The following is a 24,154-nucleotide window of genomic DNA, read 5'->3' on the forward strand; positions in this document are numbered from 1 at the left end:
CCTCAAGTCGTTCCTCTCTCCACTACAATACAGTTGTACACTATGTTCTTTCTGCGGTCGTAATTACAGGGTGAAAGAGACTGTAACGAGCAGCGGAGTTTATAGTAACGTGCCCGAAGCTGGCTGCAGCGCTGTGGGACGGGAGGAGGAGGAGGAGGAGGAGGAGGAGGAGGAGGAGGAGGAGGAGGAGGAGAAGGGGGGTTTGCAGGCACCGGCGGCCGGGGCCGGGGTTTTTCTCCCCCCCCCCGGTGCCGCCGCGATGGGTGCGAGCTCGGTGGTGCGGCGGTGGTCACCTCCGTGGGCTCGGGTTTGCAGCGCTCGTCACCTCAGGGAAGGGCTCTAGAATTTGTGTTTCAGCGGGTTTTGGGTGTTTTTTTTATTATTATTATTTTTAACCTAGGTTGTTGGGGCTTGTTCTTAACGGCTGGTGGCGTTTCCTCCAGCCCCGTAGCACGGACGGCGCTCGGCGGGGCCGGGGGGGGGTCCGTCCTCCGTGTCCGTGTCCGTGTCCCTCCCTCCCCGCCCCGCCGGCGGCAGGTGGCCCCGACCCCCGCCGGCACGGCACGGCACGTCACTTCCTCGCAAACTTTTTCCCGAGGAACCGTCTCGGTGAAAGTTGCCGCCGCCCCCCCCCCCCACCCCCTCCCCCGCCCTGAGGTGGGCTTTGCCTCCTCGCCCGCGGAACGGGGGAGGGTTTTGTGGTGGTTTTTTTTTTTTTTTTCCCGCCCGGCCGGGCATGCCCGCCCGCCTTCCTGCGCTCGCCGGGACACGGCCGGGCCGCCGTGGGCCGCCCGCGGGACCGTTAACTTTGGGGGGGGCGCGGCTGAGGGCACGGCGCCCTCCCGCCCGCTCCTCGGCCGAGCGCCATGGCCCGGGACTGCGCCGCCCGCAGCCTGGACGGCATCGACCTGGCGGCACTGCGGGTAAGGAGGGACCGGGGGGGGACGGGGGGGGACCGGGCTGAGGCGGGACCCCTGCGGCCCCACCGTCGCGGGTGGCCTCAGGGCGGGGAGACGCCCCCCCCCCCCCCCCCACCCGCGGGTGAGGGGCTGCCCGAGCCCGCCGCAGCCTCGCCGCCGGGCCCCGGTTTTGTTTGGTTTTGGTGTCGTTTCTTATTTTTTATTATTTTTTTTTCCCTTCGCGGAGGGGATCTCGCTGCGGCGTGGGTGCGGGTGGGCGAGCTGCGGGGCGAGGGCTCGGCCGGCCGGCCGGCCGGACGGACGGACGGAATTCAGCCGCGGTGCCCCCCCGCCGGCTCGGGGCCCTGTTGCACGCAGGGGCTCGAGGGGTCGCGATCCCTTCGCTGGCGAGACCGGCCCACGGGAGAGCTGCTCTGCCCCGCCGGGAGTGCGCGGCACTCGGGGGAGAGGTTTGTTCCCCGCCCGAAACGAGAAAAAAAATTCCTCCTGGCGTTCCGAAAGGCGACGGGAACGCTGTGGAGAGAAAACAACCGAGAGACGAGGATTTGCTGGGGAAGAAAATACTTGCGTGGGGTTTGGGCTTTTGTGGGTTTTTGTTGAGGTTTAGGCGCCTTTTTTTTTTTTTTTTTTCCCCAAAGCTAAAAAAAGGCAGCGTTCGCCTAGTTTGCTATGAATTTTTATCATTACACTCTTGTGTTTTTAGGTTGTTCTAAAACATAATCCAAACTTCAGCCACATCAAAAGCCACACTGTTAAGACTTTCACGTCCACAAACAGTTAACAGGGTTCTGCACGATGCCCCTTAGCTCCGCTTTGCTTTTCTTACATAGACGCTGACCAGCTATCAACCCAGTCCAGCCAAGGCAGTCCTTTTCTGGAGCACTCTCCGCAGAAGAAGAGGGAAGAGTTCAATTGTGGCAAAAAAGCAGTCAGCCCCAGACAGTGAAACCAAAGCAAGCTACTTTCTAAAAATACCAGGGAAAAAAAAAAAAAAGGGGGCTGGGAGAAGCCTTTGCAATAATTGCATGGCGAGGAGGGTGTTCCGGACCAGAGGGAGAAAGAAGAAAGGCAGCAGAGACAGTAAAGTTTGTGAAGGTGGCACAAGGCTCCTGGCTAGGGAAGCAGAAGTTTCACCTGGCTTTGCTCAGGGGAGTAAGACAAAATAATGGAAGTTCTTCTTTGGAGCTTCAGCAGATAAATCTTGTCTCCTTAAATAGATGGTAAGAAACCAGTGTAAGTTTGAAAAAGAGTAGCACTGCAAACCAGACGGCAGGCTTTGCGTCAAAAAAACCTGCCCAATGCAGAAACCTCCCAGGGGCTGTAAGCACTGCAAGTTTCAGCCTTGACGGGGGAGAGGACAAACGTGTCCTTTCAGAGGAAACCTTTTCAGCACGTCAGCAGCCTTAGTTTGGGGTCTGTGCTTAGCGGGAAATGGGAGGCGGGTGAGGCTGGGCTGTAGAAATTGCGTAGACAGGAGCTTTACCTTTACCTGGTGTCGGGTGTTCCCAGCGCCAGTGGGAGCTGCCTGGTGCTGTGCTCCCGCCAGCCTCGCTGCGGTCGGGAAGTCCAGCTTTCCCCTTTTCCTGGAAAAAGGTGGTTCGGGCTGTAGTTTCCGAACGTTGCCGGAGCGTCTTGTTGGGGTGCTTCTGCCCTGGGTTCGTCAGGGGGGTCAGATGGTTGAACAGCCTGGGGTCTCTGCGTTACGTGCCGAGGTGCGGAGGCCCTCTAGAAGAACTGGCGCTTCAGACACCTGTATCTTGTTTAGCTGCAGAGATTGTGAAAAGCGCGTTTCGGTCGGGCCCTTGCTGCGTGCACCGTTTTTCATTCTGCCTGGCGGAGGAGATGGATGTGGCCTGGGTGCCTCTGGGTCAGCAGTCTTGCTCTTGCCTTTTGAGTACTCTGCGGATGACTTGCAGGAAAGCAAGAAGGCCACCATATGGAACAGTGCATTACAGTAATTAACCTTAAAGTGATGAATGTTCAGGCCAAGATTTTGGCATCTGTCAAAGTGAACCTAGCGATTTGGCAGATGTTGGCTGGTGAAGGGTTAGATGGACCACGGGGCTCAAATGGTGGCTGAGAGGAAGCACTACATCAAAGATGATACCTAACTCCAAGATAATTAAGAAGTTGGCCCATTGTGAAGAATGCCAGCAACCGATGCAGTGCTGATATCCAAGCAAACAAGGGCAATCCAAGGACCAAAGTCAGAGCCCAGATTAATATCCTTTATGACTCTTAACAAGGCTCGGTTCACTACGGCGTCCTGATTAAAAGAAGAGAGATGGCCAAGTATTTTGGCTGCACTCAGAGCTGCGGAGGCTTGAGACGTTAATGCTCAATTGGCTAGCAAGGACAGGGTAGGATTTTCGCTGTATTAAAGTTAACACTAACGTTTATTTAGGTAATTGTTTGGGTTTTTCCTAGAGTGTCTGAAACCTTTAGAAGCAAGCTATTAGGATGCTAAATCAGAATGGAATTGATTGGAGGGAGAGAGGGAAGCTGATTTTGAGGCACATTATTATGTTTGCATAATAAATAGGTTTGGAGAAGAAGACTGAGGGCAGAGCACGCATTTAAGAGAGAGGGACAGCTGCAGACTCCGAGTTGAAAATGCAGTTTAGGTTCCTCTAGGTTTCTGCGCAGTATGAACACCACATAGTTCAGCAGTGCTACTTTCTGTAGAAGAGGTGTGGAAGTGGGGCGCTGCTCACGCTTCCCACAGAAGAGTACAGTCAGTATCACGCACGGAGGCCGTTGTCTGGAAGAGTTCCTCAGAGAGCTGCTGTGCGTTTTACGGCACCGACCACGTGCGACCCACAGCACAGCTCTGTGGGAAGGTCGCACGTGAAGCAGAGGTTTGTACCACCCACCTGTTGCTTCAGCACCAGCGATGGATTATTGCTGACTTTAGCTCATCTGAAGCAAAATGTGTGGCTCGTTTATAGCCAACACTAGTGGAAATGAAAAATGAAGAAATTAGAAGGAGGCAAAGCACTTTACAAAGATCTGAATGTTGCAAGCATTCTTACGCCTGTGCTTAGCTCCAGACACGAGTGGTCCCGTTGATTTACTTTTGTGTGAGGGCTTTTGGAGTTGGAGTTTAAGTCTAGAAGGCCATGCCTTACTACCTTGTCTTAAAAACAAGAGACAGAAAAGAAGTGACACAGACTAGACCGGCCTGTGCGTATGTCAAAAGTTAGTGATCTGATCTGCTTTATGCATTGTTAATTAGTTTGTTTAAAAAAAAAAAAAAAGTCTTGTGAGGTTGACAATCCAGGAAGTATAAGATTAAAACTCATTTAACTGAAAGGCAAAACCAAATGAACTCATTAGTACTTTCAGTTGTGGAAGTCTGTACCATGTTGCTCTGACAGTGAAAGCTATTGCCGTTTATGATGACAGTTGTGCCAGTAAAGGCAGAATCTGCTCAGAAAAAAGCCTGTATGTTCCCACTGGGATTTTGCTGAGTAAACATTTCCATATCAGATATGAAGAAAGCATTATTTATATTAAAAGAATTAACATATAAGTGGAGTGGAAAGTAGCTTGATCCCTTAAAAAAAAGGATGTTTTGCAACCAGGGTCATAGAAATTGTACTTCTGAGATGATGTTTTTCTGTATCATATCCCTCAGCAGTACCAATAGTCATCAACTGACATGACAGATTGCCGAAACAGATGTGGTGAAACTGACACATGGAGTTAATAATATTTTATATAAATCTCTCAATGATATCATCCCAAGAAATGAGCGGACTGATAAATGGCTCAGCCAGAAACCAAGAAACTGGTCTCTTGAGTTCTTAATGTTTTTATGTAAATCTCTCAAGTGAGTTTTAACTGAAGCAACAGATTTCTTAATGTGCTCAGTCATGCAGGAGCGAACGTTCACTTGCCCATGCCTTGCAACAAGATGGTCTTCCTATACTTGAAAGGCTGCGACGTCTCATTATTGGAGAAGGACATCTGCTGCAGTGGTTGGTTTTAGAGCGACTGGTGCTAAACCAGTAGGACGAAAGTTGGTTCATGTGGTACGGTATGCTGAGCACCTGACACGTGAATCTTTCATGTAAATGAACAGCAATCTAGTTTGGGTTCAAAGCCAAGACTTCAATACATCAGTCAAATTCACCTTGTTGTATTTGCAAAGCGGGACAACTGAGCGTTCTCGGCCTACCTGTAGTGTTAAGATTGCCTGGGATGGTACATTTCCCTTTCGTAAGGTAATTGGGCTCAGGTGCCTTATACAGTATTTTTTCAATTCTATTATTTAGGTTCTTTCCTTTGTTACATTGCTAGTGCAAAGTGTTTCGTAGCAGAAGAGAGCAGCTCAGCCTCCAGGCTAGTTCAGTGTTTTAAGGCTTAGGAAGCCTGGAGTTTTTTCCTTACTCTACTGCTAAGCTGAATCAGTTGAATTCTTGTATTCTTCACCCATCTCCATTTATTTGTTGTATCTGCTGTATTGCCATGCTACAGATCTTCACCGAGTTGTTTTGTGTATAGATTTTTGAGCAACTTGAGCGCAAACTTTAATATTAATGCATTTCTTATACTGTTATGTGGCTATTTCCCCTTTAGTGTGTAGTACAGAACATTAGGAGATGTGCCACAGACGTTTTCATTTTGATTGTGTACAGTTACGCTCCATTATGAAGTGGCTACTTCGCTGCAAATAATGTTATTTCTTCTGCTTTTTGCAGGACCCTGCGGGAATATTTGAACTGGTGCAGGTTGTTGGAAATGGGACATATGGACAAGTCTATAAGGTTTGGATGCCTCTTTAATTTATGATGCTGTTCTCAATAAAGCTGTTTCTTCTAAAGCAGAAATGAGCACTGTTTAAGAAGGTGGACAATATTGCTCCTGCAATAGCCTGTTTTATCTTGCTGTCTTTTCTGTGTAATGCAAAATGGTGTCATCTGTGAAATTCCGTACCGCTTCCTTCTGTCCCGTTTTCATGCCCCTCTGCTGCCACAGGTCAGATAAGTGTGTTGGCTTTTGTACTGACTTCCCTCTGTCCTGTGTTTTCTGTCCTGTGGTTTTTTTCTCTTTTTCAAAATTATTTAATAAGTGGCTGGCACAAATTAACATCAGCGAGGGCTAAATTTGGCCTGGATTAAGTGGAGAGCTCAGCCGAGACTAACACAGCAGTACTCTTGCAGACAGAGGTGTCAATTAACTGTGCTCTGCAGGCAAGCTATGAAGTTTTTGATTTCAGTTATTACCTTTGTCACTGTGATATCAAAGCAGAACTACCAGTCAAGAAATAAGCAATTAAACGTTGTCTGCCGTAACATGCTATGTACACTATGCAATGCACGCTTTTAGTTATAAGAACTAGCCTAGAAAAGTGTTCTTTCAGTGTGAAGCCTTTCCTAAGAACGAGCTAAGAAGAGAAAATCGACGTGATAAAATAGGGAACGGAGTCTGTGGTGTTCCCATCTGGAGAAAGAAGACAGAGGAAGGAAAAGGCCGTGCTGCTGAACCCTTGGAGGTACATCAGAAGAGTCACGGCCCTGGAGGAAGCTGTCCCGTCTGGCTTCTCCCTCGGATCCCACTGCTGACAAGCCTTTGTGTTGGTGTGGGCTCTTTCTGCATTGATCCCCTCTTGCAGGAAGAATGCAGAAGAGGGCCCCGATGTAAATATCCAGGACCGTTCGTCTTTCTCCGATTCCAGTGCATTGAATGCATGTTATGTTTTGGTAACTACAGATATATAACTAGAGCTATAGATGCTCTTTCAAAGATGCTCGAAAATCCTCTACAGAAGCAGTTCTGGGGAGTTTCTGCTTTCCCATACTACTGTTTTTAATCTATTTTTAGGTCAGAAGCAGGATCTTTCTCCTGTAACTCTTTGTTGCTGTGATTAAGTCTGTGTTGCTTCCGAGATTGTCATTCAGAATCTGAGGTCAGGACTACTAAATTAAATATAGAGGCTCATGGGTTCACAAGGACAGATTAGAAGCCAGGAGACATTCTGGGGTGCTGTTGTCAGTGTAATCCCAGAGTTTTCTACCTGTAAAAAGACCCTAAAGCTCCCAGGTGGCCTCTGAAATAGTTGCCTTTCTTTTCATGCCTAGATTTATTTTATATTGGGAGAGAAAAAATTTCAATCTAGTCATCTTTTAAGGATGTTGAGAGTGAATCAGCTGCTTAATCATGGCAATAACGGGAAAGAGCAACATAGTTTGCTTCTCTGCTGCAAAAGAAAAAGTTTCAAGCTATCGTGTGGTTCGCTAGAATGTTAGTTGACAAAACGTGTAAAGAAATATTGACAGTGACAAAAATTGTACCCAAAGGCTGCTCTCCACTGAGCACGCAAGAGACCAGGGTCTGACAGCTCTGGATAGTGGGGGATTTGAATCTCGCCTCATTCTGCCCTTGGCCTAGCTGCAACTTCTGAGAGACGGGGTTTTGCAGGGCTGAGGGTGCTGAGGGGAAGCTTTGTGCCCGTGCATCCTGCGACGGACCGCGTGTAACCCTGGCTCTCTGCACGCACACCCGTAACAAAGGCTTTGTGCATATAAATACCTGACATTGCTGAGTGTAGGGTGTTTCGCTGAGGCTCGCTTAGGGGATGGAGGTGCTCTTTGCGGGAGGATGACGGTGAGGTGGACAGATACGAAGTGCATGCCCCAAACTGCAGGTAGGCAGCTTGGTCTCCGTCGTAAACACTTTTCACACAGCCCAAAGCTCCGGTGTGTTTGGGCGTACCTCTGCAGAAGATGCTGAGCACTAACGGAATGTGCTCAGGTTGTACCTCCCAGGTACCGGCCTTGCAACTGGAGCAAATGTCTGTTTTGTCTGAAGGAGGGCAGCTGCAATGGGGCAGCTCCTTCTGAAGTGACTGTAAAAAGTTAGGCTATTGTATTCGCTTTTCTTTTTCACTGCTGTGTAATATGTCCTTTGATCTATACAATGCTAGGACCGATGGAGTGAATTAGGAAATGCTGGAATCATTTTGTAGTTTTCCTAGTATAGGCTTGTGATCGTAAATATTTAAGCTATAAAGTAATCTCAGTTATCCACATAATGTACTTGTGTCATTAGAGCACGTTTTTATTCTCCAGAGGTGCCAGATTCCTCCATACATTGAGAAACTACACATAGTAGTTTGCACATAATCAAAGCAAAGCTTATTTCAGGCTAAATAAACTATGTCCAAGATTACTAAATTGCTTGGTTGGCTGTGAAGATGATTCATAAGGCTGTATGTTTTAATATATGCAGCTCCATAAAAATGAAAATAAAATTTAGAGGATTCATGATTAGATTTGGAAAACAATGTTTAACAGATTTATTGAAGGAGAGTATTGTTCATACTGAATTATTCCAGAGCAGTTCCAGTTCAGTGTCTTTTTAAATGAAATGAAAGAGGTATAAATTGTACCCCTGATAATGCTCGAGCTGTCTAGAAATGTTATAAAGTTGGGATTTGCATATAATAACTGACTAAAAGCTAGCAGATTTTTTGACAACTTGTGAAGTAGTAGGACGTAAATATGCCAGTACTGGCAACTTCAGCCTTTTTGAAAGTATGAATTAGATATTAAAAAATCAAATGGTACCGAGAAATCATGAGACTTTGGGCTTTGTTATCTCTTGAAATGACAGATGAGTTTTTCAGTTAATTGCCGGCTTCCGGGAGCTGAAATCTGAAGAACAGCACTATGTAAGAGGCGATTCTGAATAATGTCATGGAAGGTGGTGGCAGAGAGCCTTCTCTGAAGGCGGTTGGAAGTACTGCATTGGCTGGTGGTTGGAGGAGTTTGAGTATTTGCTCTTTCGTGCCTTCGTTTCCTGAACTTTGAAGCGCTGAAGGTCAGGTTGTGTCCAGTCTCTGCACCATCTCCGTTGAATGCATATGGGAAAGAGAAGCTTCTGAACGTCCCCTGCGCTGTTTTTTGCAAGGGTTCTCCATCTCCCTGTGAAAGGCCAGGAACCACAAACACTGTGCAGGGGCCATGGGGTTGCTCTCCAAAGTATGAGGGCTGGCGTTTTGGGGGTTTTTAGAGCTGTTGATCAGTAAGGACCTTCAGACAGGGCAGAGCAATGTTTCGCATCGCGTAACTGTCGGTGCTGTCGGGGAGGAAGCGAGGTTGTTGAAGGTGTCACCCGCAAGTTCTTGAGTTTTGCTTCCTCCCTCAGCTGCCGCCGCAGTGCCTTGGAAGCCCTTCTCGCAGGCTGCCCGGGCTGTTGTTTGGGATGGCAGTAATACCGCGGAAAACGATCTAGGAGATTTATGAACGCCATCTTTTTTTTATTGGCTAGTAGTTGCTACATTATTGTGAGACGGTGTGCTGTTAAAGGGGGTGCCTTTGCAAGCGTTGTGAAGCTAAGGTCTGGCTGTGTGGACTGCCTTAGTGTGCTTGAGGCTGCATCTTGCAGCGTGGGTATGGCTGTTGAGACCTGACAGCGTTGCGATCTGAATGATTCTTTGCCTACTCCTGTTACCTCCAGAAGTTCAATTATATGGGTGCCTTGTTTTCCTTCCACGGTTGGACTCTATTGCTATGAAGAGCTGGATTGTGATCATGTATCACCCTTGATATCGAACAGTTTTATCTTGGTCTGTGCTTGTGCATTTAGTACTAACTAAACTCTACGTTTGGGGGGGTGAACTACTTTTTTTGCAAAGACTTCAGCTGTTAGTTTCATATTTTTTGATGAGTGGTATGTCTTCAGTAGGAGCCTGTTAATGCATTTTCTATCGTTTAATTTTCAGTGCAGGGTCATTTTTCTAATGGGTGAATGGGGAAAGGGACACATGGGGCAACTGAAGTGGGTGTCATTTTTGAAGCGTTTGGGTCAGACAGTTGCTCTTGAGCTCTGGAAGAGACTGTGGGACCCTGAGTTTATAGCTGCTTTGGTTTTTTAGTTATCAAGATAAAGAGGAATTGCTCCTAATCCTACTCATTCAGCTGTGCTCAGAGTCCTCATCCTTCTAAAAAAGTTTTCAAGGGCCAAATGAGGTCATCAGCAGCATCTGTGCAATCTGCTTGTTTTCTGATACTGAGAGACACCTGACTGGGGCTTTTCACTTCCTTTGTCTTAATGAAGTGGGTTAGCCCTCTCCCCAAAAATGGGGTCGGCATTTTTGAGTGGCCTAGGGAGTGAGAGGGCAGTGTCTTTGGCGAGTGCCAGGGGCTGATGTTTTTTGGAGTATGATCTTGCAGGCTGATGGTAAACCGTGACAGATTTGCAGCTGCTGTGTGTGCAAAATGGTCGTATCTTTAATGGAGTCTGAGGGCACAGGGAACTTGAGAGAGGTGCTCTGGTTTGGGACTGTGAGAATCAAAAGAGAAGAAGTGGCTTCCCGGTAGTGCAACCGATGAAGCAGTGCTGTTGCTGAGGCTTAGCTGAGGGTGGAAGCAACCGTACCTGCAGTGGCTCTGCAGAGCTGATATTTTTATTTCTGTGTAGTCACGTAAGACTCTGGGCACAAAAAGGAAGCAGGTCTGAGTAAGGAAGTGTTTTTGGTTGTTTTTTTAATTTTAAATACAGCTGCTTCTTGGCATTGAATCATGCTTCAATTGTTGACGTGAGTTATGAGTTACTCTACTGTTGATGTACAATGGCAGGAGTGTAGTGAAGCATAAATAGGACTTTTCAGTTTATCTTAAACAATTTGAAAGTCTGCTAAGTTCTTCATAATTAATTTCTTTGAATAACTGGCTGAAGTAATTGAGACCAAGTTGGGAGGGGTGGGAGGGGAAGCAACATGGGTTTTTTGAGGCTTGGTACTGTGTGAAAAGAATCACAAAACCATGCTAAGTTACGAAGTGTTAAAGTCTGTGGGCTATATTGAAAACCTTAATTGGTGGTAGCACCTTGGGCAGTAGGTTAAATGTAAGAAACATTAGAGTTATGTTCAGTGCAATCCTGAAGGGGAACATGTATAAGCTGAAAACTTCATCCCTTCCTGGGGTGGGTCAGAAGTAGCTGCCTTCTGAAGAATGGCTCTCGGGGCTGAAATGCAATTTCAGAGTCCCCGGACTGCTGCAGAGACGTTAAAAATGCCATGTTGTCTTGGGGTATTTTGTTATCATTTGTGGTCAGTTACAGTTTTCAAGCCAGTCACAGCCTTCAAGGCACTGAGATTTTGATGAGTCAAGTAGGGAAATCAGTTGTTCTTTATAGAAATGACAAAATGCTACTTTCTGTTTTGCTAGCAGTTGGTAGAAATGCTTGTTTGTCTATTCATTTTCTTTATTTGGGTTTTTAGTAGCGTAGCTGATTATCTTGTCCACATGAAAAACTAGTTAATTATTGTACGCAGCAGTGTATAAAGAAGTATTGCTGCACTGTACTGGATGGAGTCAACAACTCATTGTGTAGACCCTTGGTTCAGTAGCGCAAACAAATAATGGAGATTGCTAATCCTGGCAACAGGAATCTCTTTCAGGAATAAGTCTGAGCTTAATATGGCCTGCTGCCATTGTAATAAAGGTCTGAAATGCTGTGATGCTTATGAACGGATTGCCTTTGAAAGCTTAGTGTATACGGCTGTAATATCATTAATACACTAGAGAGGCGTAGTTCGGTGTTTCAATATTTAACTTCTTCATGCCTCTGATTTTCAGTAACACCGGTGAAGATCGCATACTGCTAGATGTGTTTCTTCCTCTTCTCTCAGTTGCCTGCAGCTCCTAAATACACTCTGATACACGTCTGCATGCTTTTCTTACAGCTTCCACACCCCCGTGTTGGTCCTTTTCCCCCTCCATCAGAAAGGATGTGGATGGAGGTCTCGGTGCACCCTCGCAGCGACGGGGGCAAACTGTGCCTTGGGCTGCGTCACCAAGAGCGTAGCGAGCAAATTAGGGGATGCGATTACGTCCCCTGCTCTTGTTATTAGGCCACACCGGGAATGCTGTGTCCCATCTTTGCTCCCCCAGTTCCAGAGAGATGTTGGGAAACTGGAGAGGGCCCAACAGAGGGCCACCAAAACATTTAGGGGATTGGAGAACTTTACGCGTGAGGAAGGAAAGACCGAAGGAATTGGATTTTTTTCAACCTAGGGAAGAGAAGGCTGAGGGCAGTCTAGTCACAGTCTTCAAGTGCTGCAACGATGGTTTGTATAGAAGATGCAAGTACAGGGATGCACAGGACAAGAAGAAGCAGGCGCAGGTTACTCAGGGGAGTTTCCATCTGGATGCAAGAAAAAAATTCTTTACTGTGAGAATGAGTCAACGCTGGAGTGGGTTTCCCAGGGTGGTGGTGGAGTCACCCTTGCTGGAAATATCCAAGGCTGTTTGACGTTGTCTTGGGTAACCTGACTTAAGGCCCTGTTTCAACAGAAAGCAGGACCGTACATTTTCCAATCTTGATCTGAGTACAGGACATGTGAATGTCAGTGAGCAGAACATATCTACTATCAACCCAGCCTACTAGATGGTGAATGACTGATCTGGAGAATACAAAAAGAAGTAGGGGGAATGACTTTTATTTGCAAAATATATATATTAAAAAAATAGATATAAAAGATACGTAGTGTATTGTGTGTACCTAGTTGTCATAGCCAGAGCTAGGAGTATTTTTTTTTTTCATAGTGTGTGGTTTGGTTTGTGGGTTTGGGTTTTTTTGGTTTTTTTTTTGGTTTAATGTTGGCTTCCCTGCTTATTTGCATGGCAATGCCAAACTATATTCAGCACTGGAATTTCAAATAATGGATCATACATGCGAAATTAATTAGCAAATTGTGAAGTCCTGGTTCTAGTTAGTGAATATTTCAGAGGAATTCAATTAAGATTCTTAAGTGTAGGACTAGTTTATCAAAAATAGAAGAGTAAGGATGTGAAAAAACCTCTCAGCTGTGGAGTGCTTCTATACAATAAAGGCTCTTTGACTGAGCAGAGCCATGTACAATAATTAGATGTGCCATATCAGCCATTAGAGAGTAGTGAAATCCTTGCAAATAATTTGTTGGCAGGCCTGCCACTTCCAGCTCGTCTGTGTTTTGGACCTGAACGTCCATATGGGAGAGTGCAGTGCATTTTCATCCTAAACTGGTGGGATTTTGAGTTCATGTTGCATAACGCTTCAGATGTTGGTACTGGGCCATGCTATTTTGAAGGTAAGAGAACACGCTAAAAATGCACTGGTGATAATATGAGCACAGTAGGAAATAGTTCATGCTCTTAATTCCCCACTCAAGCACTTTGCTACACTTTAAGCACCTCACTGGTGGTGACATTTGATTTCAATACTCCTGACTGCTCAGCAGCATCCAGAATCATGCCTGAATGAAGATACGCATCAGAGTGACCAGTAAACTTTGCGTGTCTGAGTTTTACAATATCTGACCTACTCAGAAGTATTTAATGGTATACGTTATCTCTCCTTCAAAATAAATTGGTGGGGTTGGCGTAAAGCTTGTAAGAAATTGTCTATCTGCAGTCCAGAAAACCTCCCAGACATGCAGTGAGCTATTGGACTTAATGAATGAATGATAGGTTATTACTTAATTTTAAACAGCAGAAAATTTGCCGTGTTATTTATATGTGTTTGAGATGACTCCCATTGCAGGTTAGCTTTAGTAACTGTACCTTTTTCTGAATGAATCACCGAACTTTAGTGCCTTGCAAGCACACGTGACCTTATCTCCACATCTCTGATTCTCTCCTATAAGTCCATGTGAATGGTACTTTCTAGGTCTGTTTTAATGACCTGAAGGATGTATGTACATTTTTTCAAAGTCCCTCTTTAGTACTTCTGGGCTATAGCTAGTAGAGCATAATAAAAAGAATGTATCAGCTGGTTTCATAAAAATATTGATAGCCTGCTTGTGTGGGTTTTTTTAATTATTGTTATGTGTATTTCATGGACTTATCCAGCATTTGGTGCTTTAAACTTGACAGTGTGATGAATTGGTCTAAAGAACTGTGTGGAGTGTGTCCTTTCCCATTGTCTGCATAGACAAGACATCACCCTTGTCTTGACCAGCAGTAAATTTCTCTTAAGTTTCATGCCCAGTCTTCAGGTGTTTTTTCATAAGAATGTATTTGAATTAGTTTATGCCTGAGGATCCCATATTTTTGTGTAAGAATCATCTGTAATAGTGCTTTATAGTTTGCTCTTCGAGTATACAACAAGCTCGTTATGTTGAGCCGAATAGTTAAGTCCTGCAGGATGAGAGCTTAGGGACCAAAAGAGAGTTCCTGGGCTGTGTTCTAGAAATCTAAATTGCGGTCCTGTTCTGAAGGAGGCTTTTTACTGGTGCGTTGAGTGGGGTCTCCAGTAAACCCGTAGCAGTAGTGCTTTGTTGTAGGTGTCCCTGTAAAATCCAGCAGCAGACATGTCAGTCCACAAAGAGGCAAATTCTCCTGCCGAGGTCTGTAATGGATCAATGTTTTCCACGGGTTGGACGTAGCGGAGCATTTCCAGCATGCGCAGACCAGTGATTGTGCATGGCGGGACTCTTGCAAAGCTGTTCGCTTCAGCTCTTGTTTCACTTCAGAAATCTCCTGCTAGGGTGTCTGCTGCCTTGGTTGGCACTGCGACCGCGAGCTCGGGCTTGGCAGGACTCCATCCTACCGCCGACTTCCCCACCCTCACCTTCTTCCATCTTCCCCAGTCCCTAATCAGGATTCTACCTCCTCAAGGTAGAATGGATGTACATTTGCTTGAACTGCAAAATCCATCTATGGTTCATTCTGCCTGCAGTTAAGTATCTTTGCTACAGAGGTGAGCTTGCATTAACTCCTGGTCAGTCTGCCTTGTGTGAGAGCAGGCACGTCGTGAAATAACACTATAAGAAGCAATTGTATTAGCAGCTGCTGAGTTGTAGCCGTAGAGATGTAACTTTTGCCCTGTGAAGGCCATCTGGGAGCAGTTAAAAGCACTACCATGCTTGTGCAAGAAAAGTTTTGTATGTGCTTGGTACTTGAGCTTAGGGCAATGATTGGGACAGGACTGGAGCTAACTTCTGGCAGCAGCAAGCCCTTTGTTCTGTTGCTTTTCTGGAGCAAACAGAAGTAAATAGCATTAAAGAATTGTTTTTGTTTGTTATTTGGATGAAGTCGTGAGCCTGGTAATTTGCTGTCCTGCAAACCACACGCTGATTTACGTCTGTGCAAAGGTTGCCCAGAAGTCTGCCAAGTCGGGCAGCGAGACTGCGAGCGCTGAGGATGAGAAGTGCTGAAAACACGACGGACGTTCCCACGGCTTTACCCTGGCACGGTCGGCTGCCGCGGGCGATCGCCGCGGCTCCTCTTCCATACTCTCTGGAATTACCCCGCAAGCAACAGAGGTTGACCCCAATGGTCCTTGTGCTTGCTGCTGGGAAGAGCTCCTCCAGAGCACGTCTCGCGACGTTTCCCCGTGCCCCGTGGATTCACGAAGGGGTCTGTGACAGCGCTGCTGGGAGTTTTTTGGGAGCATCGCAGCTCCGGTGCTCTGGAGGAGAGCAGCGTTTGGCCCAGCCATGATTTTTCTGCTGGCTTTAAAGGGGAGCGCGGCCGGGTCTGGTGGTAGCACAGCTTTTCGGGATGGACAGCAGCAAAATCTGGTGGGACAAGGGTTGATCCTGCCCTTCCACGGTCTTTGTGGGGAAATGGAGTTTAAAAGCCAGTTTGCATGGTCAGCTGGGGTCAGCCAGCTTGCTCAGTCCGTAGATGCAGGTGCAGGTCAGCCCGTTGTCCCATCGTAATGAAATTTCCAGTAAGTAATTGTAAATTGTAATGTCCAGTTTCGATTGTAAAATCCATAAATGTGATAAAAATTGTGCTTCTCCTGTCTGGTATTCAGCTGTTCTCAGGCTGCTGGCCAGCAGTAATTTTCTTGGCCTGTGCAGATCTGTGAATACGGATCTTGGGAATAAAATTAAAGAAGAAACTATTTTTCAGCTGTTTGTAGTATACTTTTTTATTTTTAAAGCCCTTGTGTGTTATAAGCCTGCCCTTGTAACCTACTGACTTTGTGGGGCTCTTGAAAGGTTTTTAAGATTTGCTTTAGAAACACCTTTTCAAAGGTCATTTCTTCCCCACCCCCTTCTTCCTCCCCATGAAAACATGAAACTTTAGTGACTTCTGAGATCTTATGGAGTGAACAATCCAGAAGACATATTTTGTAGCAAACTGCGGCCTTTTCAGTGCCCTGCACAAGTAATGTTATTAGCTAATATGTAATAGCTAGCATGTGGTCTGTGGCAGTGCTTTTAGGCACTCCCATCGTGTAAGAAATACACTTTTTCATAAAGGTAAGAGAGGGGTAGACGCAGGCAGCTGCTGTTCAGATCTAGCTTTTATTTTTGCCTCCACCTCTCATCATTGCTCGAAAATACATGAATTTGCTGGAAATGGAGCTCTCCTTGTCACTGTAGCTATTAAAATGGAGGCAGTCCTTGTTTTTGTAAAGCGTCTTGGGATTCTGGTTAAGAGGAATTAGTGTACTTATGGAGGTGATTTGTGAGAATTGGTTAGCAGCCACTTACTGAACAACATGGTGTTTGAAGACAGTTTCACTTGAATCAAAACATATTGAGTTCAACAGAAATGTTAGTAGGAAATTTTTAAGAAATGAGTTGGCTTTCATTTTCAAACTTTGCTTCAGAAACGTCAAAACATTGCATTTCATTTGCTTCATTTGAACATACATTTTAATTTAGCAGGATGTTTAATATTTCATAGGTTGTCTTTAGTACTGCATACTCAAAAAAAAGGTACTATCGTCCTGAAATAATTTGGCATTACCAGAAATATACGTGAATATTAACGTGAAGTCTTCTGACTTTCCATTCTGTGAGGAGTGTTTACAACTGAAAGTGAGGCCAGTTGGCAAAACACTAACATTTTGTTGAGGTTTACTGAATACAGGAATTGACTAAATTCCATTTTCTGAGTCTACAGTTGTGCAGTTGCTACATCTGATATCAGCATTTTCTATGCAGTTTTTTCTTGTTTTTCTGTTGTTAAAAGTGGAAACATTTTGAGGAAAAGGGCATAAGAGAAATGTGTGGTGGCCTTCTGAAAATATTTATATTACTGAACTTGAGTAATTTTCTCTCTTTCTTGTTTGTTATGCTATATTTTAGCATGGATTTTTCCTAGTATTTAAAAATAACAAAAGAGTAACCAATTTACTGATTATTTTTGCTGTAGTAGATTTGTCTACTCTTGTTTTACTCTTAGCTTTAAACCTATGAACAATTGTTCTAAAATATGCAACAAAACCAACATAAAATAAATATGCATATGGCTCAGATAATGGACTCTCAAATGTATTATTTACACAGATTGTCCATGATGGTGTCTTGTTACATGGAAAAAGGGAAGAGCCAGGAAAAAATGTTTTTGCTTTAATATTTGCTTTTTCCAGTCTAACATGAAATATTTATCATAACAGGCTTCTTGCAAACATTCTGCCCCCAGAAGCCAAATTATATCGGCAGATACCCAATTGCCTTTTATTAATATCAGACGGTAGAGTTGGGCATTGTGTGCTCTGAAAATCAAATTGCTGTGGTGAAGTCTTCCACTTTTTCATCATTTGCCGACAGCGGGAACTGGTCCTGTGTGTGCATTTTGACCTGCAGAAGAGGACAGGCAGTACCAGTACATGATTTGGGTGCACCAGACCATTCCTCCTGTGGGATTCCTTTTTGATGAAGGGTGATTTGTGTCCAGAGACATTAGAGTATGTTTTGTCATCTCTCCCGGTGGAAGAGTGCCAAATTTCGCAGGCAGGCACATTAACACTTGAGGCGTAGGATGTGCCCAGTGAACCCAGCAGTTGCGAAGCCTGGGACAGCTTGGACGTCGCGGAGGTGGGTACGTGCCAGTAAATGCGGTGCACTCAGGATACACTGGGCTTTTTGTGCATGTGCAGATCAGCCTAAGTAGGTCTGACGTTTCCCAAATGTGTTGAGCTCCCGGCTCACATGCCGTTGAGTAGGTGTGCACGTGCATCGGGCATAGCAGATTGCTGGATGCTCAATTGGGACAGTTTCCTTGGCAGAAAAAGAGGTTGCATCTGGAGAAGCTACATGTATTGTAGCCTGCTCTCCATAAATACGCCTAGAAATGGAGAAAGGATGAAGGAATAAATAGGTGCCCTAACTTTACTTTCTTTTGGACACTTGAAAGATGTCGGTCAGAACTGTTTTGAACAGAGGAAGTCACAAAACAAAGGCTGGAAACTCAGGTCTCTGATCCTACAGGTTGGAGAGTAAAGGTTAGAGAGGATTTAAGAGTCACCCTTTCCTGTGTTCTCTCTTCCTTTCTTTCCATCGTGTTAATTTCTAGGTACCAACCTGGTGGAAGACTTGGCGTGGCCTGTATCCCTGGCTTGTGTGTTGGAGTTAGAGTATTTTCATGTCGGCACAGGAATCTGCACGTACAGACACGCGTGAGCGATCAGGTTTCTGCGTATATTTGCAGAGCACCTAGTGCATTCGTGGGGCTGTTCAAACCGCCCCAACAGATTCCTGGTTAGGTTGTGTAATGACATTTGGCTTCTTGCTTCTGCCAAATTCACAGTTCTCTGACCAGGAATGAAAGAAAATGGCCTTATCAGCCCTGGCTGATGCTCGGAGCCTGCGTGGCACTTGTCCTATCTGTCACGCAGATGGGTTTCAAATGTCATGGTGAGTAGATTAAAGACAACTTGGCTTTCTGAGCTTTTGTGGTTGCTGCATCCTGCATTGTTTACATTGCAGAGTTCTGGCAGACCTCTCCCTTTTGATGTTATTAATATTAAAATAGAGTTACTCTTTATGTTACGGAGATGGCCTTCTAGTCCAGCTCTGACAGGCTTGACTGTGGGGCTCCAGGCACCTCTGCTGCCCTTGCGACGGAGGTAGCGCTGAGCTTTCCCACGGGAGCTGGACCAGGGCCAGACGGGGATTGTGGGTGCCAGTGGGGTTTAGGATGGAGATGACACTGTGCTATCTAAACTGTGATTATTAATGGGGAGCCTGGCTGGTTGAACCCAGTAAACACTACCTGAACTTCCAGAGGGGTTGTTCCCTCTGATGACGGGAGCGTATGCCAACAGCGGGTTTTCCTTCCTTTCCGGCTTCCTTTATTGCCAAGCAAGTAGCATGAATGTCATTGTACGCTGCCCTGTTATCTCATCTGTTCACTGTCGATAGTCGTCTCCTGATATGAAAAGACTCCAGAGATTGTGTGATGCATTTTCATTCCCAGGGACCTCCTTATTAAACTGGGAGCACGATCAGAAAGACAAATGGGGAAGCTGCTGCTTCTGCATTTTTCACCGCCCCGGGGCAGGCTGCTGACGGTGCGGTTCTCTAGGTGTGTTTCCAGGACTTGGTTGTGATCTGATAAGCCACGTCTGGCTCGTGTCTTGGCTGCCGAGGAGGACATCCATGCTTGTGCATCAGCACTTGCTGATGGAACCTTTATTAGTGAGCAGCGTTTGAAATAGATGAGACGGCGCAGAGGGCTTTATATCTTGAATTTTTTTATCCCTCCCTCCCTCCCCCCCCATGTTGTGTTTGCCATATCCATGTTTGCCATCAGCGTAGCCGTTCGTTTCTGCGGACGTGCTCCCAAGGTTTAGCGTTTCTGACCCATGTGCTCCAGACCGGGATGCAGGGATACTGGTGTTGTTATGTGACGGGGCGTGTGCCTGGAGCTGGTGACGAAGCAGAACAGCAGCTCTCTTGAGGTTTGGCAGAAAATAGTTTCTTACATTATTCTTCTTGACTTTTTTTTCTTGGCAAAAACAAAAGGAAGCTTTTAGCAGGTAGAAGGTTGTTGCCTTGCCACAGAAACATGTTCTCGCATATGACTGCTGCGAGGGCAAAACCACTAGCTGGACCCGCCCCTGACTGTGGCCAAAATTTGCTGTGCCAGTTGGTGATAAAACCCCTGTTCTCACTGGATCATGAGACATAGGAGTATTAAGCTTACACCACTCAGCTTTTTAATCAGTGTTAATTGCTGACTTTCCTAAACCAAATTCTTTCAAAAAAAAGGAAAAGCTGGTAGCAGAAATAAATGGGAATTTCCAAAGAACTCGGCATTAATCTCCCTCTTCTTCTGTTAAAGCCACTGTGAAACTGCACGGACAGAGGGGGAGGTATGCAAAAGATGAGCACTTTGGAAAATGATGTCCAGTGTGGCTGGATCAATGAAAAGGAAATGACGAGCAAAACCAATGCAGGCCAGTCAGCATCTCCACACTTTACAAAATTGAGCTGGAAATACATTTCTAATTAAAGTGGGTCAAACCATGTGTGCAAACCAGGTCTTTAAAAATAATTATTTGGAACCTCGTTTTTCCCAGTCCTTTGCACATGATGTCATTTGTTTTACCTATTCAAAGTGGATATAAAATGCTAACAGTGCTTTATGCTCACCTTGGACTCATTTGATTACAGAGTAAACGGCAAATAAGAATCAGTGCTGGGGAGCTGATCTCTAAAGGTGGCTCAGACAGTAATTTCAGGGCCCCTTCTTGTTAGGTATTTGGTTTTCTGTAACCCTTCTGTTATTGAATATAGTTATTTTCTTGTGCAAATGTGTCAAAAATACATATTTTCTGTAAGCCTCGATGGTGCAAACGTGAAAACACTTTTGCAACGTTAATGCTAAGACTAGAGGAAAGTAGCCTGCAAGCACTGTCGAGAGATGGGTTTATGTACCAAGGTAAATTCAGAAGTTGTTCAAACTTCCTGGGTTTTGAGGAAAAACTAAATATTAAAACTAACAAAATGCGTTGCTTGCAAATTTGTCCTTTCTCGTCCTGTCGCCCACCTCTGACCTCAGCGGTCCCTTTGTTGAGTCCTTTAGGATCTCTGCTCGCACATACACCGGTGGCCCCCGCTTATTCCATAGCCCCCCCCCGATGTGACATTTCAGCCTGTGTGCTCCCTGGCTGGCAGGCAGTGAACGGTAGGAAACCGTGGAGCCCACTCAGGAGCCCTCCTCTCTGGAGGATGGGAGTTTGTCTCCGATTTTCACAAAGCACGCAGGAATTGAATCATCTTCTGAGACTTCTATCTGTCTGTCAGTTTTGGTTGAAATGGGCTGACAGGTTAAAACATGGTTGGATGCAAGGGCAGCACGATCACGTACGCCTTGTTTTCTTAAGAAACCTGGCTAAGCTTCTGTCTTTGATAGTGGAGGGAAGCTTGCAGTTCCCTGTGTCCCTCCCTGAACCTAAAGGTTCGGAAACTAGAAGGCAATACAAAGCACTTGGGAGGTGGGTTTTCTGGTATGTTGTTTTCATATGCTCTTTGATAATTATTATTTATTTTAAGATGCTTTTGTTATAAATAGAGACATAGTTATTTAAATTTCTGTTATTTAAATATGTGCATTGGCAGTGCTGTAGAGTTTTAGCTGACCCTGCGAATTTTTTCTCTGGCGCGTATTACCAGATTTATCCTAAGGAGCAATGAGCTGTTGGTGGTGTATTTTGGCATCCGGATATGGATGATGGAATACGCAAAGAAGCTGAAAAAGGAAGTTATTTTGAAACTTGTGGATGGTTAAACTTTTAGAGTAAATTTTAAAGCCAATACAATTAGAAGAAGACACTAAAGCAGAGCTGCTAGTTTTTAGAGCTTATATTATATGTGTAAACCAGACTTCAGATACTTGCTACTCCCCGTTTCTCCAGCAAGCTGCTGGCTTTAGCTGGATGCCTCGTGGAATGTTTAGGTTGTTTTGCTGGTTTGTTTTGTTTTTTCTTTCTTGACAGCTGCTTTGTGATGCGATGCAGCTGGTTGGATAGGCTGTTGCCATTACAAGGTAAAGGAAGCAGATAGGGTTCAGAGCTTGGAAAATGAGAACTGGGTTTGAGACTGTATCACAAAAAGGGTTCTGGTGCAGCTTCGTTGACACCTGAGGTTTCATGGGCTGGGCCAGTGGATTTCAGTCTTATAGTTTTGAATATTTATATATGTGTTTGTGTGCATGTGCGTGCACTTTTGTGCATGGTACCTTGGGCCCCATTGTATTTGGTGTTGTACAAGTTTATAGAGATGCCACTGGTGCCTGGGAAGGCTTCATGTGACGTACCAACTGATGAATCGTGAATGAGAGAAATCCAGTCAAATCTATATGCCTGGGAATGTAAATGTATGTGTAATCAATCAGAATAGCAAGTGTTCTCTGTTTCTATCTGGCCTTCACCTGCAGCTTTATGAAGAGGCTGACTTCCAGTAGGCAGTGAACTTCGGGTGGTAGTCGTGCAGTTGGTTGTCGGACACCTTTACACAAATGGAGACGCTGCGGTAATGGCATAGGTTAATTTCTTCTGTCACAAACTCTGGCTCAGACCTGTGGCAGGATCAGTGTGAACACACCTTCTCCAACAGAGAAAGCATTCAATATACACGCTTTTTCAGTGGAAAACTTGGTGCAAAGTGGGATTTGTTTCGTTTGAGAAATTTAACCTTTTGTGGGGCAAATTCAGATCCAATAAATCAAACGGCAGAAATTCCGCGGACATCGGTGGAGCTAGAATTACATGCAAGAAGCCAAGCGTTAGGAGAAACCATCAGTAGCTGCTGGTGGGAAGTCCTGCAGGGAACCGCTTGGAAGTGTAGCCAGCAATGCATCAGAGGAGGGCAGGGGGTCCCCAGCCTGTGCTGGGGCTCTGCGTGTGTTTTGCCCAAATGCATAGTTCACTGTATCATGCACTACTTCATCTTCTGCTGTACAAAATGAACTTGGGTTGTTTAAACAGGGCAAGGCAAAGAGATGAGAGTTTCAAAATCTGGTAAAGCTGTTCAGTGGTTAATTGCAGGAAACTCTCGGTCCCTTTTGTGAGCAGTTCTTCCAATGGTTAGCTGCTGCTTTTGCTTCATACGTGCTGGTAATTATGCTAGTCTACATTGCTTAAGGCTCTGCGGTTCTTCAGCTGTAATGTGTTTAGCCATTTTCTTGAAATTATTCTGCAGGGGTGTTGGTTTTTTTTTCTCTCCTCTCAAGAGTTTAGTGTTCATTTCTCTCTCTGCCGTGATTGACTTCGATCCCTACAAGTAATACAGAAAATTGGAAGATATGGCATTGAACAGTAACTGCTTGTAGCTGTTCAGGAACTATTACTGCACATCTGACCTATAGTTTGCTCGAGAGGAGAATCTTTGCCAGCCAGGCGTCTGCTGTAGGAAGCTGATAGATCAGCTTAGAAAAAAATAACACCAAGGCTCTTCTCAAATTCAGATTTTTTTCTTTAGGAAGGTGAACTTGGAAGCACCCCTCCTTCTTAATTTAATTAGAAAAGCAAGGTATACTTTACTTTTAGGAATAATTAGAAGGGTAGTCTGGTTTCATTTTGGAGACCAACTTAATACTGAAATCCGTTCCAAACATTTAAGTAATTTTCCCTTGAGTTTTGTGGACCATCTGGCCAATAGGATTTTGGAAGGAAATAGGAATTGACTGCTGCTGCGAGATCAGTGCCATGTAGTTCATCTCTTGCAGAGCTCATTCAGAAATCTGGAGACCGATGTATTTTCTCACAGACTAATTGTGTCCATTAACTCCCTTTTTATTTTTGGAGAGGCTGCGTCAACTAGTGCCAAATGAAAAGGCAGTGAGAGTAGATGCTCTTTTTTCCTCCGTTAAATGGTCTGTGAAGACTTTTGTGTGTGTGTGAAAAAATATGACCTTTCCCTAGGCAAACCTCAGATCTTCTGAACTCGACAGCGGTGCTCAGTAGTTTTTGACTCCAGGATTCACCTCAGGTGAAGAGAGTTGTAGGGAGGGTATTTGCCCTGAAGTACTAAAGGAAAGGCTCAGAGAAACCCATTTAATGCCAGTTTTAGTATTGGGCTGTCCTGTGCAGTGCTGTGTGTACTGTCGCACGCGGTCGTCTGCAGAGACGTGTACCCGCATGGTATATTGCAATCTGTGTGAGAAAAAACACCAGCAGAACTGGAATGAAAAAAGTAAATCACCTTTAAGGTTGTGGCAGCTCTTATCATCTAGGCTGGAACTTGCAGTCCAAGCTGTGTACCCTGCCTGCCTTAAAGCCATTTTAAAAACACCCAGTGATGCAATTTTAACCCATGCAGAACCTTGTCCAAGTTCTGCACTATAGGCAAGAGAAAATTTGACTACGTTACACTTACTGCTCACAAGAATGCTGAAGCATTTTTAAAAATTCAGTGATATAATTGCTGAGATCTTAATGTGCATGTAGAGTTATGTTTAGGTGGGAGAGAAGGCTAATAAAGCCTTTCTTTATTAGCAGGCGTCTGGGAAGGCTTCATTACTTAAAACATGACACTCATAACATGAGGTTCGTAATTG

The 24,154-nt window shown here is 45.1% G+C and overlaps 1 protein-coding gene across 3 annotated transcripts in view; it reads left to right on the forward strand.

The window, feature by feature from the left end:
• Positions 1 to 233: 233 nt before the first annotated feature.
• Positions 234 to 24,154, forward strand: part of NRK (Nik related kinase) — a 109,648-nt gene continuing 85,727 nt past the window's right edge. For all 3 annotated transcript variants that reach the window (XM_075054523.1, XM_075054524.1, XM_075054525.1), the window contains exons 1-2: positions 234 to 923; positions 5,624 to 5,689. In XM_075054523.1, the coding sequence (XP_074910624.1) occupies positions 867 to 923; positions 5,624 to 5,689 (123 nt within the window). In that variant the 5' untranslated portion in view covers positions 234 to 866. The remainder of the gene's footprint in view (positions 924 to 5,623; positions 5,690 to 24,154) is intronic.

The sequence above is a fragment of the Buteo buteo genome, chromosome 22, assembly GCF_964188355.1.
Source record: "Buteo buteo chromosome 22, bButBut1.hap1.1, whole genome shotgun sequence".
NCBI classification, from domain to species: domain Eukaryota; kingdom Metazoa; phylum Chordata; class Aves; order Accipitriformes; family Accipitridae; genus Buteo; species Buteo buteo.